General features: G+C 41.5%; 1 protein-coding gene across 2 annotated transcripts in view; it reads right to left on the bottom strand.

Moving 5' to 3' along the window:
- TRMT61A (tRNA methyltransferase 61A) overlaps window positions 1-19,784 on the bottom strand; it is a 161,637-nt gene that overhangs the window by 126,831 nt on the left and 15,022 nt on the right. For both annotated transcript variants that reach the window (XM_053697412.1, XM_053697410.1), the window contains exon 2: window positions 18,210-18,563. In XM_053697412.1, the coding sequence (XP_053553387.1) occupies window positions 18,210-18,540 (331 nt within the window). In that variant the 5' untranslated portion in view covers window positions 18,541-18,563. The remainder of the gene's footprint in view (window positions 1-18,209; window positions 18,564-19,784) is intronic.

The raw sequence follows: 19,784 nt of genomic DNA on the forward strand, positions 1-19,784 counted from the left end.
CATGCATAGATGACACCACACCACTACAATTACCACCCAGTCTCACATCACACCACATGCATAGTGACACCCACATACAATTACACAGTCTCACACACACACACACACATGCATAGTGACACCACCATACAATTACACAGTCTCACACACACATGCATGACGACACCACATACAATTACACAGTCTCACACACACATGCATGACGACACCACATATAATTACACAGTCTCACACACACACACATGCATAGTGACACCACATACAATTACACAGTCTCACACACACACATGCATAGTGACACCACATACAATTACACAGTCTCACACACACACACACACATGCATAGTGACACCACATACAATTACACAGTCTCACACACACACACACATGCATAGTGACACCACATACAATTACACAGTCTCACACACACACACATGCATAGTGACACCACATACAATTACACAGTCTCACACACACACACGCTTAGTGACACCACATACAATTAAACAGTCTCATACACACACACGCTTAGTGACACCACATACAATTACACAGTCTCACACACACACATGCATGACGACACCACATACAATTACACAGTCTCACACACACACATACGCATAGTGACACCACATACAATTACACAGTCTCTCACACACACACATGCTTAGTGACACCACATACAATTACACAGTCTCACACACACACATACGCATAGTGACACCACATACAATTACACAGTCTCACACACACACACATGCATAGTGACACCACATACAATTACACAGTCTCACACACACACACATGCATAGTGACACCACATACAATTACACAGTCACACACATACATAGTGACACCACATACAATTACACAGTCTCACACACACATGCATAGTGACACCACATACAATTACACAGTCTCACACACACACATATGCATAGTGACACCACATACAATTACACAGTCTCACACACACACATACATAGTGACACCACATACAATTACACAGTCTCACACACACACACATGCATAGTGACACCACATACAATTACACAGTCACACACATACATAGTGACACCACATACAATTACACAGTCTCACACACACATGCTTAGTGACACCACATACAATTACACAGTCTCACACACACACATATGCATAGTGACACCACATACAATTACACAGTCTCACACACACACATACATAGTGACACCACATACAATTACACAGTCTCACACACACACACATGCATAGTGACACCACATACAATTACACAGTCTCACACATACATAGTGACACCACATACAATTACACAGTCTCACACACACACATGCATAGTGACACCACATACAATTACACAGTCTCACACACACATGCATAGTGACACCACGTACAATTACAGTCTCACACACACATGCATAGTGACACCACATACAATTACACAGTCTCACACACACACACATACATAGTGACACCACATACAATTACACAGTCTCACACACACACATACATAGTGACACCACATACAATTACACAGTCTTACACACACACATGCATAGTGACACCACATACAATTACACAGTCTCACACACACATGCATAGTGACACCACATACAATTACACAGTCTCACACACACATGCATAGTGACACCACATACAATTACACAGTCTCACACACACACACATGCATAGTGACACCACATACAATTACACAGTCACACACACACATGCATAGTGACACCACATACAATTACACAGTCTCTCACACACACACACACATGCATAATGACACCACATACAATTACACAGTCTCACACACACACATGCATAGTGACACCACATACAATTACACAGTCTCACACACACACATGCATAGTGACACCACATACAATTATACAGTCTCACACACACACATGCATAGTGACACCACATACAATTATACAGTCACACACACACACACATGCATAGTGACACCACATACAATTACACAGTCTCACACACACACATGCATAGTGACACCACATACAATTACACAGTCTCACACACACACACATGCATAGTGACACCACATACAATTACACAGTCTCACACACACATGCATAGTGACACCACATACAATTACACAGTCTCACACACACACGCATAGTGACACCACATACAATTACACAGTCTCACACACAAATGCATAGTGACACCACATACAATTTACACAGTCCTCACACACACACATACATAGTGACACCACATACAATTACACAGTCACACACACACACACATACATAGTGACACCACATACAATTACACAGTCTCACACACACACATACATAGTGACACCACATACAATTACACAGTCTCACACACACACATACATAGTGACACCACATACAATTACACAGTCTCACACACACACACACACGCATAGTGACACCACATACAATTACACAGTCTCACACACACACATGCATAGTGACACCACATACAATTACACAGTCTCACACACACGCATAGTGACACCACATACAATAACACAGTCTCACACACACGCATAGTGACACCACATACAATTACACAGTCTCACACACACACACACACACACATGCATAGTGACACCACATACAATTACACAGTCTCACACGCACGCATAGTGACACCACATACAATTACACAGTCTCACACACACACACACATGCATAATGACACCACATACAATTACACAGTCTCACACACACACACATGCATAGTGACACCACATACAATTACACAGTCTCACACACATGCATAGTGACACCACATACAATTATACGGTCTCACACACATGCATAGTGACACCACATACAATTACACAGTCTCACACACACACACACACGCATAGTGACACCACATACAATTACACAGCCTCACACACACACACACACACATGCATAATGACACCACATACAATTATACGGTCTCACACACATGCATAGTGACACCACATACAATTACACAGTCTCACACACACACACACACACATGCATAATGACACCACATACAATTATACGGTCTCACACACATGCATAGTGACACCACATACAATTACACAGTCTCACACACACACACATGCATAGTGACACCACATACAATTACACAGCCTCACACACACACACACACACACATGCATAATGACACCACATACAATTAAACGGTCTCACACACTATGCATAGTGGACGCACCAACATACAATTACACCAGGTCCTCACACACACACACAACACACACACATGCAATAATGACACCACATACAATTATACCGGTCTCACACACATGCAGAGTGGACACCACATACAATTACACAGTCCTCACACACACACTACATGCATAGTGGACACCACAATACAATTACACAGTCTGCAACGCACTCACACAGCATAAGTGGACTACCACATTACAATTACACAGTCTCACACCACACACAAGCATAGTGACACCACATCACAATTACACCAGTCTCACACTCACACATCGCATAGTGACACCACATACAATTACACAGTCTCACACACACACATGCATAATGACACCACATACAATTACACAGGTCCTCACACACACATGCATAGTGGACACCACATTACAATTACACAGTCTCACACACTCACACACAGCCTAATGACACCACATACAATTACAAAGTCTCACACACAACACAAGGCATAGTGAACACCACATACAATTATACGGTCTCACACACACACACACATGCATAGTGACACACAATACAATTACACAGTCTCACACACACACATGCATAGTGACACCACATACAATTACACAGTCTCACACACACACATGCATGACGACACCACATACAATTACACAGTCTTACACACACACATGCATAGTGACACCACATACAATTACACAGTATTCCACACACACACATGCATAGTGACACCACATACAATTACACAGTCTCACACACACACACACATGCATAGTGACACCACATACAATTTACAAAGTCTCACACCCACCAACATGATAGTGACACCACATACAATACACAGTCTCACACACACACACACAGGCTAGTGACACCACATACTATTACACAGTCTCACACACACATGCATAGTGAAACCACATACAATTACACAGTCCTCACACACACAGTCATAGTGACACAACATACAATTACACAGTCTCACACACACACATGCATAATGACACCACATACAATTACACAGTCTCACACACAAACACACATGCATATTGACACCACATACAATTACACAGTCTCACACACTACATTCATAGTCGGACACCACATACAATTATCACCAGTCTCACACACACAACATAGCGGACACCACATACAATACACAGTCTCACACACACACATACGCATATGACACCACATACAATTACACAGTCTCACACACACACATGCATAGTGACACCACATACAATTACACAGTCTCACACACACACACACACACATGCATAGTGACACCACATACAATTACACAGTCTCACACACACATGCATGACGACACCACATACAATTACACAGTCTCACACACACACATACGCATAGTGACACCACATACAATTACACAGTCTCACACACACACACACACATGCATAATGACACCACATACAATTACACAGTCTCACACACACACATGCATAGTGACACCACATACAATTACACAGTCACACACACACACATGCATAGTGACACCACATACAATTATACAGTCACACACACACACACATGCATAGTGACACCACATACAATTACACAGTCTCACACACACACATGCATAGTGACACCACATACAATTACACAGTCTCACACACACACACATGCATAGTGACACCACATACAATTACACAGTCTCACACACACACACACACACATGCATAGTGACACCACATACAATTACACAGTCTCACACACACATGCATAGTGACACCACATACAATTACACAGTCTCACACACACACACACACGCATAGTGACACCACATACAATTACACAGTCTCACACACACATGCATAGTGACACCACATACAATTACACAGTCTCACACACACACGCATAGTGACACCACATACAATTACACAGTCTCACACACAAATGCATAGTGACACCACATACAATTACACAGTCTCACACACACACATGCATAGTGACACCACATACAATTACACAGTCTCACACACACACATACATAGTGACACCACATACAATTACACAGTCTCACACACACACATACATAGTGACACCACATACAATTACACAGTCTCACACACACACATACATAGTGACACCACATACAATTACACAGTCTCACACACACATAGTGACACCACATACAATTACACAGTCTCACACACACACATGCATAGTGACACCACATACAATTACACAGTCTCACACACACGCATAGTGACACCACATACAATAACACAGTCTCACACACAGCCTATAGTGGACACCACATATCAATTACACAGTCTCAACACACAAAACCAAAACACTGCATAGTGACACCACAGTACAATTAACTCAGTCTCACACCCCACCACGCATAGTGACAACCACATACAATTACACAGTCTCACACACACACATGCATAATGACACCACATACAATTACACAGTCTCCCACACACATGCATAGTGGATACCACATAACTAATACACAGTCTCACTACACACACATGCATAGTGACACCACATACAATTTACACAGATCCTCACACACATTCGCATAGTGAGCACCACATACAATAACACATGTCTCACTCACGCGCATAGTGACACCACCATACTATTACACAGTCTCACACACACACCACACATGCATAGTAGACACCAACATACAATTACTACAGTCTCACTAACACGGCATAGTGACACCCACATACAATTACACAGTCTCACAACACTCACATCGCATAATGACACCACATACAATTACACAGTCTCACACACACATGCATAGTGACACCACATACAATTACACAGTCTCACACACACACACACACACATGCATAATGACACCACATACAATTACACAGTCTCACACACACACACATGCATAGTGACACCACATACAATTACACAGTCTCACACACATGCATAGTGACACCACATACAATTACACAGTCTCACACACACACACACACATGCATAATGACACCACATACAATTATACGGTCTCACACACATGCATAGTGACACCACATACAATTACACAGTCTCACACACACACACACACGCATAGTGACACCACATACAATTACACAGTCTCACACACACACACATGCATAGTGACACCACATACAATTACACAGTCTCACACACACACACATGCATAGTGACACCACATACAATTACACAGTCTCACACACACACATGCATAGTGACACCACATACAATTACACAGTCACACACACACACATGCATAGTGACACCACATACAATTATACAGTCACACACACACACACATGCATAGTGACACCACATACAATTACACAGTCTCACACACACACATGCATAGTGACACCACATACAATTACACAGTCTCACACACACACACATGCATAGTGACACCACATACAATTACACAGTCTCACACACACACACACACACATGCATAGTGACACCACATACAATTACACAGTCTCACACACACATGCATAGTGACACCACATACAATTACACAGTCTCACACACACACACACACGCATAGTGACACCACATACAATTACACAGTCTCACACACACATGCATAGTGACACCACATACAATTACACAGTCTCACACACACACGCATAGTGACACCACATACAATTACACAGTCTCACACACAAATGCATAGTGACACCACATACAATTACACAGTCTCACACACACACATGCATAGTGACACCACATACAATTACACAGTCTCACACACACACATACATAGTGACACCACATACAATTACACAGTCTCACACACACACATACATAGTGACACCACATACAATTACACAGTCTCACACACACACAAACATAGTGACACCACATACAATTACACAGTCTCACACACACATAGTGACACCACATACAATTACACAGTCTCACACACACACATGCATAGTGACACCACATACAATTACACAGTCTCACACACACGCATAGTGACACCACATACAATAACACAGTCTCACACACACGCATAGTGACACCACATACAATTACACAGTCTCACACACACACACACATGCATAGTGACACCACATACAATTACACAGTCTCACACACACGCATAGTGACACCACATACAATTACACAGTCTCACACACACACATGCATAATGACACCACATACAATTACACAGTCTCACACACACACATAGTGACACCACATACAATTACACAGTCTCACACACACACATGCATAGTGACACCACATACAATTACACAGTCTCACACACACAGCATAGTGACACCACATACAATAACACAGTCTCACACACAAGCATAGTGACACCACATACAATTACACAGTCTCACACACACACACACATGCATAGTGACACCACATACAATTACACAGTCTCACACACACGCATAGTGACACCACATACAATTACACAGTCTCACACACACACATGCATAATGACACCACATACAATTACACAGTCTCACACACACATGCATAGTGACACCACATACAATTACACAGTCTCACACACACACACACACACATGCATAATGACACCACATACAATTACACAGTCTCACACACACACACATGCTTAGTGACACCACATACAATTACACAGTCTCACACCACATGCATAGTGACACCACATACAATTACACAGTCTCACACACACACACACACATGCATCAATGACACCACATAAAATTATACGGTCCTCACACACATGCATAGTGGACACCACATACAATTACACAGTCTCACACACACACACACGCATAGTGACACCACATACAATTACACAGTCTCACACACACACACATGCATAGTGACACCACATACAATTACACAGTCTCACACACACACACATGCATAGTGACACCACATACAATTACACAGTCTCACACACACACATGCATAGTGACACCACATACAATTACACAGTCTCACACACACACATGCATAATGACACCACATACAATTACACAGTCTCACACACACATGCATAGTGACACCACATACAATTACACAGTCTCACACACACATGCATAATGACACCACATACAATTACACAGTCTCACACACACATGCATAGTGACACCACATACAATTATACGGTCTCACACACACACACGCATAGTGACACCACATACAATTACACAGTCTCACACACACACATGCATAGTGACACCACATACAATTACACAGTCTCACACACACACATGCATGACGACACCACATACAATTACACAGTCTTACACACACACACACACACGCATAGTGACACCACATACAATTACACAGTTTCACACACACACATGCATAGTGACACCACATACAATTACACAGTCTCACACACACACATACATGACGACACCACATACAATTACACAGTCTCACACACGCTTAGTGACACCACATACAATTACACAGTCTCACACACACATGCATAGTGACACCACATACAATTACACAGTCTCACACACACACATGCATAGTGACACCACATACAATTACACAGTCTCACACACACACATGCATAGTGACACCACATACAATTACACAGTCTCACACACACACATGCATAGTGACACCACATACAATTACACAGTCTCACACACACACATGCATAGTGACACCACATACAATTACACAGTCTCACACACACACACACACATGCATAGTGACACCACATACAATTACACAGTCTCACACACACATGCATGACGACACCACATACAATTACACAGTCTCACACACACACATACGCATAGTGACACCACATACTATTATACAGTCTCACACACACATATGCATAGTGACACCACATACAATTACACAGTCTCACACACACATGCATAGTGACACCACATACAATTACACAGCCTCACACACACACATGCATAGTGACACCACATACAATTACACAGTCTCACACACACACATACATAGTGACACCACATACAATTACACAGTCTTACACACACACACACATGCATAGTGACACCACATACAATTACACAGTCTCACACACACACATGCATAGTGACACCACATACAATTACACAGTCTTACACACACACACACATGCATAGTGACACCACATACAATTACACAGTCTCACACACACATGCATAGTGACACCACATACAATTACACAGTCTTACACACACACACACGCATAGTGACACCACATACAATTACACAGTCTCACACACACACATGCATAGTGACACCACATACAATTACACAGTCTCACACACACATGCATAGTGACACCACATACAATTACACAGTGTCACACACACATGCATAGTGACACCACATACAATTACACAGTCTCACACACACACACATGCATAGTGACACCACATACAATTACACAGTCTCACACACACATGCATAGTGAAACCACATACAATTACACAGTCTCACACACACACACATGCATAGTGACACCACATACAATTACACAGTCTCACACACACATGCATAGTGACACCACATACAATTACACAGTCTCACACACACACACATGCATAGTGACACCACATACAATTACACAGTCTCACACACACACACATGCATAGTGACACCACATACAATTACACAGTCTCACACACACATGCTTAGTGACACCACATACAATTACACAGTCTCACACACACATGCATAGTGACACCACATACAATTACACAGTCTCACACACACACACACATGCATAGTGAAACCACATACAATTACACAGTCTCACACACACACACATGCATAGTGACACCACATACAATTACACAGTCTCACACACACACACATGCATAGTGACACCACATACAATTACACAGTCTCACAAACACACGCATAGTGACACCACATACAATTACACAGTCTCACACACACACACATGCATAATGACACCACATACAATTACACAGTCACACACACACACACATGCATAGTGACACCACATACAATTACAGTCTCACACACACACACACATGCATAGTGACACCACATACAATTACACAGTCTCACACACACATGCATAGTGACACCACATACAATTACACAGTCTCACACACACACACACATGCATAGTGACACCACATACAATTACACAGTCTCACACACACACACACATGCAAAGTGACACCACATACAATTACACAGTCTCACACACACATGCATAGTGACACCACATACAATTACACAGTCTCACACACACACATGCATAGTGACACCACATACAATTACACAGTCTCACACACACACATGCATAATGACACCACATACAATTACAGTCACACACACACAGAGTGACACCACATACAATTACACAGTCTCACACACACACACATGCATAGTGACACCACATACAATTACACAGTCTCACACACACACACATGCATAATGACACCACATACAATTACACAGTCTCACACACACACATGCATAATGACACCACATACAATTATACAGTCTCACACACACACACATGCATAGTGACACCACATACAATTACACAGTCTCACACACATGCATAGTGACACCACATACAATTACACAGTCTCACACACACATACATAGTGACACCACATACAATTACACAGTCTCACACACACACATGCATAGTGACACCACATACAATTACACAGTCTCACACACACGCATAGTGACACCACATACAATTACACAGTCTCACACACACATACATAGTGACACCACATACAATTACACAGTCTCACACACATGCATAGTGACACCACATACAATTACACAGTCTCACACACACACATGCATAGTGACACCACATACAATTACACAGTCTCACACACACATGCATAGTGACACCACATACAATTATACAGTCTCACACACACACATGCATAATGACAGCAAATACAATTACACAGTCACACACACATACATACATAATGACACCACATACAATTACACAGTCTCACACACACACATGCATAGTGACACCACATACAATTATACAGTCTCACACACACATGCATAGTGACACCACATACAATTACACAGTCTCACACACACATGCATAGTGACACCACATACAATTACACAGTCTCACATACACACATGCATAGTGACACCACATACAATTATACAGTCTCACACACACATGCATAGTGACACCACATACAATTATACAGTCTCACACACACATGCATAGTGACACCACATACAATTACACAGTCTCACATACACACATGCATAGTGACACCACATACAATTACACAGTCTCACACACACATGCATAGTGACACCACATACAATTACACAGTCTCACACACACATGCATAGTGACACCACATACAATTACACAGTCTCACACACACACACATGCATAGTGACACCACATACAATTACACAGTCTCACACACACACATGCATAGTGACAGCACATACAATTACACAGTGTCACACACACACATGCATAATGACACCACATACAATTACACAGTCTCACACACACACATGCATAATGACACCACATACAATTACACAGTCTCACACACACACACATGCATGACGACACCACATACAATTACACAGTCTCACACACACACACATGCATGACGACACCACATACAATTACACAGTCTCACACACACACATGCATAATGACACCACATACAATTACACAGTCTCACACACACACACACATGCATAGTGACACCACATACAATTACACAGTCTCACACACACATGCATAATGACACCACATACAATTACACAGTCTCACACATGCATAGTGACACCACATACAATTACACAGTCTCACACACACACACATGCATAATGACACCACATACAATTACACAGTCTCACACACACACACACATGCATAGTGACACCACATACAATTACACAGTCTCACACACACATGCATAATGACACCACATACAATTACACAGTCTCACACACACACAGAGTGACACCACATACAATTACACAGTCTCACACACACACATGCATAATGACACCACATACAATTACACAGTCTCACACACACATGCATAATGACACCACATACAATTACACAGTCTCACACACACATGCATAATGACACCACATACAATTACACAGTCTCACACACACACAGAGTGACACCACATACAATTACACAGTCACACACACATACATAGTGACACCACATACAATTACACAGTCTCACACACACACACAGAGTGACACCACATACAATTACACAGTCACACACACATACATAGTGACACCACATACAATTACACAGTCTCACACACACATGCAATTACACAGTCTCAGATACACATGCATAGTGACACCACATACAATTACACAGTCTCACACACACACATGCATAGTGACACCACATACAATTACACAGTCTCACACACACACACATGCATAGTGACACCACATACAATTACACAGTCTCACACACACACATGCATAATGACACCACATACAATTACACAGTCTCACACACACACATGCATAGTGACACCACATACAATTACACAGTCTCACACACACACATGCATAGTGACACCACATACAATTACACAGTCTCACACACACACATGCATAATGACACCACATACAATTACACAGTCTCACACACACACACACATGCATAGTGACACCACATACAATTACACAGTCTCACACACACACATGCATAATGACACCACATACAATTACACAGTCTCACACACACACATGCATAGTGACACCACATACAATTACACAGTCTCACACACACACACACACATGCATAGTGACACCACATACAATTACACAGTCTCACACACACATGCATAATGACACCACATACAATTACACAGTCTCACACACACACAGAGTGACACCACATACAATTACACAGTCTCACACACACACACATGCATAATGACACCACATACAATTACACAGTCACACACACATACATAGTGACACCACATACAATTACAGAGTCTCACACACACATACAATTACACAGTCTCACACACACACATGCATAGTGACACCATATACAATTACAGAGTCTCACACACACATGCATAGTGACACCACATACAATTACACAGTCTCAGATACACATGCATAGTGACACCACATACAATTACACAGTCTCAGATACACATGCATAGTGACACCACATACAATTACACAGTCTCACACACACACGCATAGTGACACCACATACAATTACACAGTCTCACACACACACATGCATAATGACACCACATACAATTACACAGTCTCACACACACACACACGCATAGTGACACCACATACAATTACACAGTCTCACACACACACATGCATAATGACACCACATACAATTACACAGTCTCACACACACACATGCATAGTGACACCACATACAATTACACAGTCTCACACACACACATGCATAGTGACACCACATACAATTACACAGTCTCACACACACACACATGCATAGTGACACCACATACAATTACACAGTCTCACACACACACATGCATAATGACACCACATACAATTACACAGTCACACACACATACATAGTGACACCACATACAATTACAGAGTCTCACACACACATACAATTACACAGTCTCACACACACACATGCATAGTGACACCATATACAATTACACAGTCTCACACACACATGCATAGTGACACCACATACAATTACACAGTCTCAGATACACATGCATAGTGACACCACATACAATTACACAGTCTCACACACACATGCAATTACACAGTCTCAGATACACATGCATAGTGACACCACATACAATTACACAGTCTCACACACACACATGCATAGTGACACCACATACAATTACACAGTCTCACACACACACATGCATAGTGACACCACATACAATTACACAGTCTCACACACACACACATGCATACAGGGAGTGCAGAATTATTAGGCAAGTTGTATTTTTGAGGATTAATTTTATTATTGAACAACAACCATGTTCTCAATGAACCCAAAAAACTCATTAATATCAAAGCTGAATATTTTTGGAAGTAGTTTTTAGTTTGTTTTTAGTTATAGCTATTTTAGGGGGATATCTGTGTGTGCAGGTGACTATTACTGTGCATAATTATTAGGCAACTTAACAAAAAACAAATATATACCCATTTCAATTATTTATTTTTACCAGTGAAACCAATATAACATCTCAACATTCACAAATATACATTTCTGACATTCAAAAACAAAAACAAATCAGTGACCAATATAGCCACCTTTCTTTGCAAGGACACTCAAAAGCCTGCCATCCATGGATTCTGTCAGTGTTTTGATCTGTTCACCATCAACATTGCGTGCAGCAGCAACCACAGCCGCCCAGACACTGTTCAGAGAGGTGTACTGTTTTCCCTCCTTGTAAATCTCACATTTGATGATGGACCACAGGTTCTCAATGGGGTTCAGATCAGGTGAACAAGGAGGCCATGTCATTAGATTTTCTTCTTTTATACCCTTTCTTGCCAGCCACGCTGAGGAGTACTTGGACGCGTGTGATGGAGCATTGTCCTGCATGAAAATCATGTTTTTCTTGAAGGATGCAGACTTCTTCCTGTACCACTGCTTGAAGAAGGTGTCTTCCAGAAACTGGCAGTAGGACTGGGAGTTGAGCTTGACTCCATCCTCAACCCGAAAAGGCCCCACAAGCTCATCTTTGATGATACCAGCCCAAACCAGTACTCCACCTCCACCTTGCTGGCGCCTGAGTCGGACTGGAGCTCTCTGCCCTTTACCAATCCAGCCACGGGCCCATCCATCTGGCCCATCAAGACTCACTCTCATTTCATCAGTCCATAACACCTTAGAAAAATCAGTCTTGAGATTTTTCTTGGCCCTGTCTTGACGTTTCAGCTTGTGTGTCTTGTTCAGTGGTGGTCGTCTTTCAGCCTTTCTTACCTTGGCCATGTCTCTGAGTATTGCACACCTTGTGCTTTTGGGCACTCCAGTGATGTTGCAGCTCTGAAATATGGCCAAACTGGTGGCAAGTGGCATCTTGGCAGCTGCACGCTTGACTTTTCTCAGTTCATGGGCAGTTATTTTGCGCCTTGGTTTTTCCACACGCTTCTTGCGACCCTGTTGACTATTTTGAATGAAACGCTTGATTGTTCGATGATCACGCTTCAGAAGCTTTGCAATTTTAAGAGTGCTGCATCCCTCTGCAAGATATCTCACTATTTTTGACTTTTCTGAGCCTGTCAAGTCCTTCTTTTGACCCATTTTGCCAAAGGAAAGGAAGTTGCCTAATAATTATGCACACCTGATATAGGGTGTTGATGTCATTAGACCACACCCCTTCTCATTACAGAGATGCACATCACCTAATATGCTTAATTGGTAGTAGACTTTCGAGCCTATACAGCTTGGAGTAAGACAACATGCATAAAGAGGATGATGTGGTCAATATACTAATTTGCCTAATAATTATGCACTCCCTGTAGTGACACCACATACAATTACACAGTCTCACACACACACACACGCATAGTGACACCACATACAATTACACAGTCTCACACACACACGCATAGTGACACCACATACAATTACACAGTCTCACACACACACACGCATAGTGACACCACATACAATTACACAGTCTCACACACACATGCATAGTGACACCACATACAATTACACAGTCTCACACACACACGCATAGTGACACCACATACAATTACACAGTCTCACACACACACACGCATAGTGACACCACATACAATTACACAGTCTCACACACACACACATGCATAGTGACACCACATACAATTACACAGTCTCACACACACATGCATAGTGACACCACATACAATTACACAGTCTCACACACACATGCATAATGACACCACATACAATTACACAGTCTCACACACACACACATGCATAATGACACCACATACATTTACACGGTCTCACACACATGCATAGTGACACCACATACAATTACACAGTCTCACACACACATGCATAGTGACACCACATACAATTACACAGTCTCACACACACATGCATAGTGACACCACATACAATTACACAGTCTCACACACACATGCATAGTGACACCACATACAATTACACAGTCTCACACACACATGCATAGTGACACCACATACAATTACACAGTCTCAGATACACATGCATAGTGACACCACATACAATTACACAGTCTCACACACACATGCATAGCGACACCACATACAATTACACAGTCTCACACACACACACATATGCATAGTGACACCACATACAATTACACAGTCTCACACACACATGCATAGTGACACCACATACAATTACACAGTCTCACACACACATGCATAGTGACACCACATACAATTACACAGTCTCACACACACACACATACATAGTGACACCACATACAATTACACAGTCTCACACACACACACACATACATAGTGACACCACATACAATTACACAGTCTCACACACACACACACACATACATAGTGACACCACATACAATTACACAGTCTCACACACACATGCATAATGACACCACATACAATTACACAGTCTCACACACACACATGCTTAGTGACACCACATACAATTACACAGTCTCACACACACACATGCATAGTGACACCACATACAATTACACAGTCTCACACACACACATGCATAGTGACACCACATACAATTACACAGTCACACACACACACATGCATAGTGACACCACATACAATTACACAGTCTCACACACACACACACACGCATAGTGACACCACATACAATTACACAGTCTCACACACACACACATGCATAGTGACACCACATTCAATTACACAGTCTCACACACACACATGCATAGTGACACCACATACAATTACACAGTCTCACACACACACACATGCATAATGACACCACATACAATTACACAGTCTCACACACACACACATGCTTAGTGACACCACATACAATTACAGTCTCTCACACACACACACATGCATAGTGACACCACATACAATTACACAGTCTCACACACACGCTTAGTGACACCACATACAATTACACAGTCTCACACACACACACGCATAGTGACACCACATACAATTACACAGTCTCACACACACACATGCATAGTGACAGCACATACAATTACACAGTCTCACACACACATGCATAGTGACACCACATACAATTACACAGTCTCACACACACATGCTTAGTGACACCACATACAATTACACAGTCTCACACACACACACGCATAGTGACACCACATACAATTACACAGTCTCACACACACACATGCATAGTGACACCACATACAATTACACAGTCTCACACACACACACACGCATAGTGACACCACATACAATTACACAGTCACACACACACACACATGCATAGTGACACCACATACAATTACACAGTCTCACACACACACACACACATGCATAGTGACACCACATACAATTACACAGTCACACACACACACACATGCATAGTGACACCACATACAATTACACAGTCTCACACACACACACATGCATAGTGACACCACATACAATTACACAGTCTCACACACACACACACATGCATAGTGACACCACATACAATTACACAGTCTCACACACACACACATGCATAGTGACACCACATACAATTACACAGTCTCACACACACGCATAGTGACACCACATACAATTATACGGTCTCACACACACACATGCATAGTGACACCACATACAATTACACAGTCTCACACACACACACACACACACGCATAGTGACACCACATACAATTACACAGTCTCACACACACATGCATAGTGACACCACATACAAATACACAGTCTCACACACACATGCATAGTGACACCACATACAATTACACAGTCTCACACACACACACATGCATAGTGACACCACATACAATTACACAGTCTCACACACACATGCATAGTGACACAAAAAAATAAATTAATAATAATAATTACCTGATTCACAAACCACTGATCCTGGCTTGAGTTCTAGCATCATAGTTATGATAGAAATGTCTGTGGAATAGAGAATTTGAGTGCGGTGAGGAAGATTAATGGTCCATAATTCTGGGGTGGGATGTAGGATGTATACCCAGCCTCCTTTACTACAAGTCACCTTGGAGCCAAACTTTTTGCCAACTAAGTCAGTAGAGTGTCTGATGACTCCATACTTGGTCTGTGTCTGACTGCCATGTTGTACAGTTATTGGAAACATAGAGTCGTGTCCTAAAAATACAATAGCTGTGTCCCCATCATTTATAAGTTCTCTGTATTCTGCAAAACTCATCCTGGGAATTTCTGTGAGTTATACTGTATCAAATAATAAAAAAGAAGAACAATGTTATTTCAGACACATTATGTTAATACAAATAATAATAATTATAACAGTAAAAGCGACAGAATGCTGCAAGAAATTGTTTAATGAATCAACAGGTGAAAATACAACGGCACCACAGAAGACCAGAAAACGTTATCGTTAGGTGCTGCACTTGATACTCCACCCTTTTTTTTTTAACTTTATATCCCTAAATTTCCCACTATTCAGAGGTCTAATCTGAAAGTGAGCACATGTCCTACTTGGCACAGGGAGGTTTTTATTAAGGGAGAGGGAGAGACACCCCTGTTTCAAATGACGATGTGGCTATAAGGCGATCGCCATAGCAACATCACCCTGGTAAAGGCAATTGTTATTATAATGGAAAATGCCTCACAGCACTTGTTTTAATATGAGTTGTCTAACACCTCTCTAACATACCTCTCACCCCAATGTCTTATATAATTTAAAAGAGAACAGGAATCCGCATACAGCTATATTATTTTAAATATTTTATTACATTAAAGGGACATTGTACCCTAAATTTTTATTTGCATAAATGTTTTGTAGATGATCCATTTATATAGCCCACCTTGGAGTGTTTTTGTATAGTTTTTTGTGGTTTTGTGTGTGCTGATTTTCAGATTCCTAATCAAGCCCTAAAGTGACAGATGTATACATGCATTTACAGACTCCTGTTGACTCCCGTTTATGTTATCTGTCTTTTCATATGCAAGTGTGTGTGTGTGTGGGGGGGGGGGGGGGTGCTCCCAGCCCCTTTCACTGAATGTTCCAGCTAACCTAATCAACAGTGCTAAACTGGGAGCTTCTAAGTAAGTACTGAAGTTTATAAAAAGTTTTATACTGGATGTTTATATCAGTATTTGTGCATATTCTTCTTTATAGTAATGTCTATAACATGCAGTTATATGAAAGTAGGTGTATACTGTCCCTTTAATATTGACATGATTTGGATACAAAACAAAAAACATGAGAAATGTCTTAACAATTCCTTAGTTACTACTCATCCTTTTGTTGCCTAAATGTCACTGCTGTTAACGAATACACGAAATGTGATATAGGTATTTGCTAACTGTACACATTAAAAACACTTTGTAAAAGAGCTTTAACAGAAAGTGTAAATGTGCTGTTTACCTGACACATTATCTGTCACTTACTAGTAGAGACCTCTTCACCTACTTCCTTTAGGTTCACAA

This window comes from Bombina bombina, chromosome 1 (genome assembly GCF_027579735.1).
Source record: "Bombina bombina isolate aBomBom1 chromosome 1, aBomBom1.pri, whole genome shotgun sequence".
Lineage (NCBI taxonomy): Eukaryota > Metazoa > Chordata > Amphibia > Anura > Bombinatoridae > Bombina > Bombina bombina.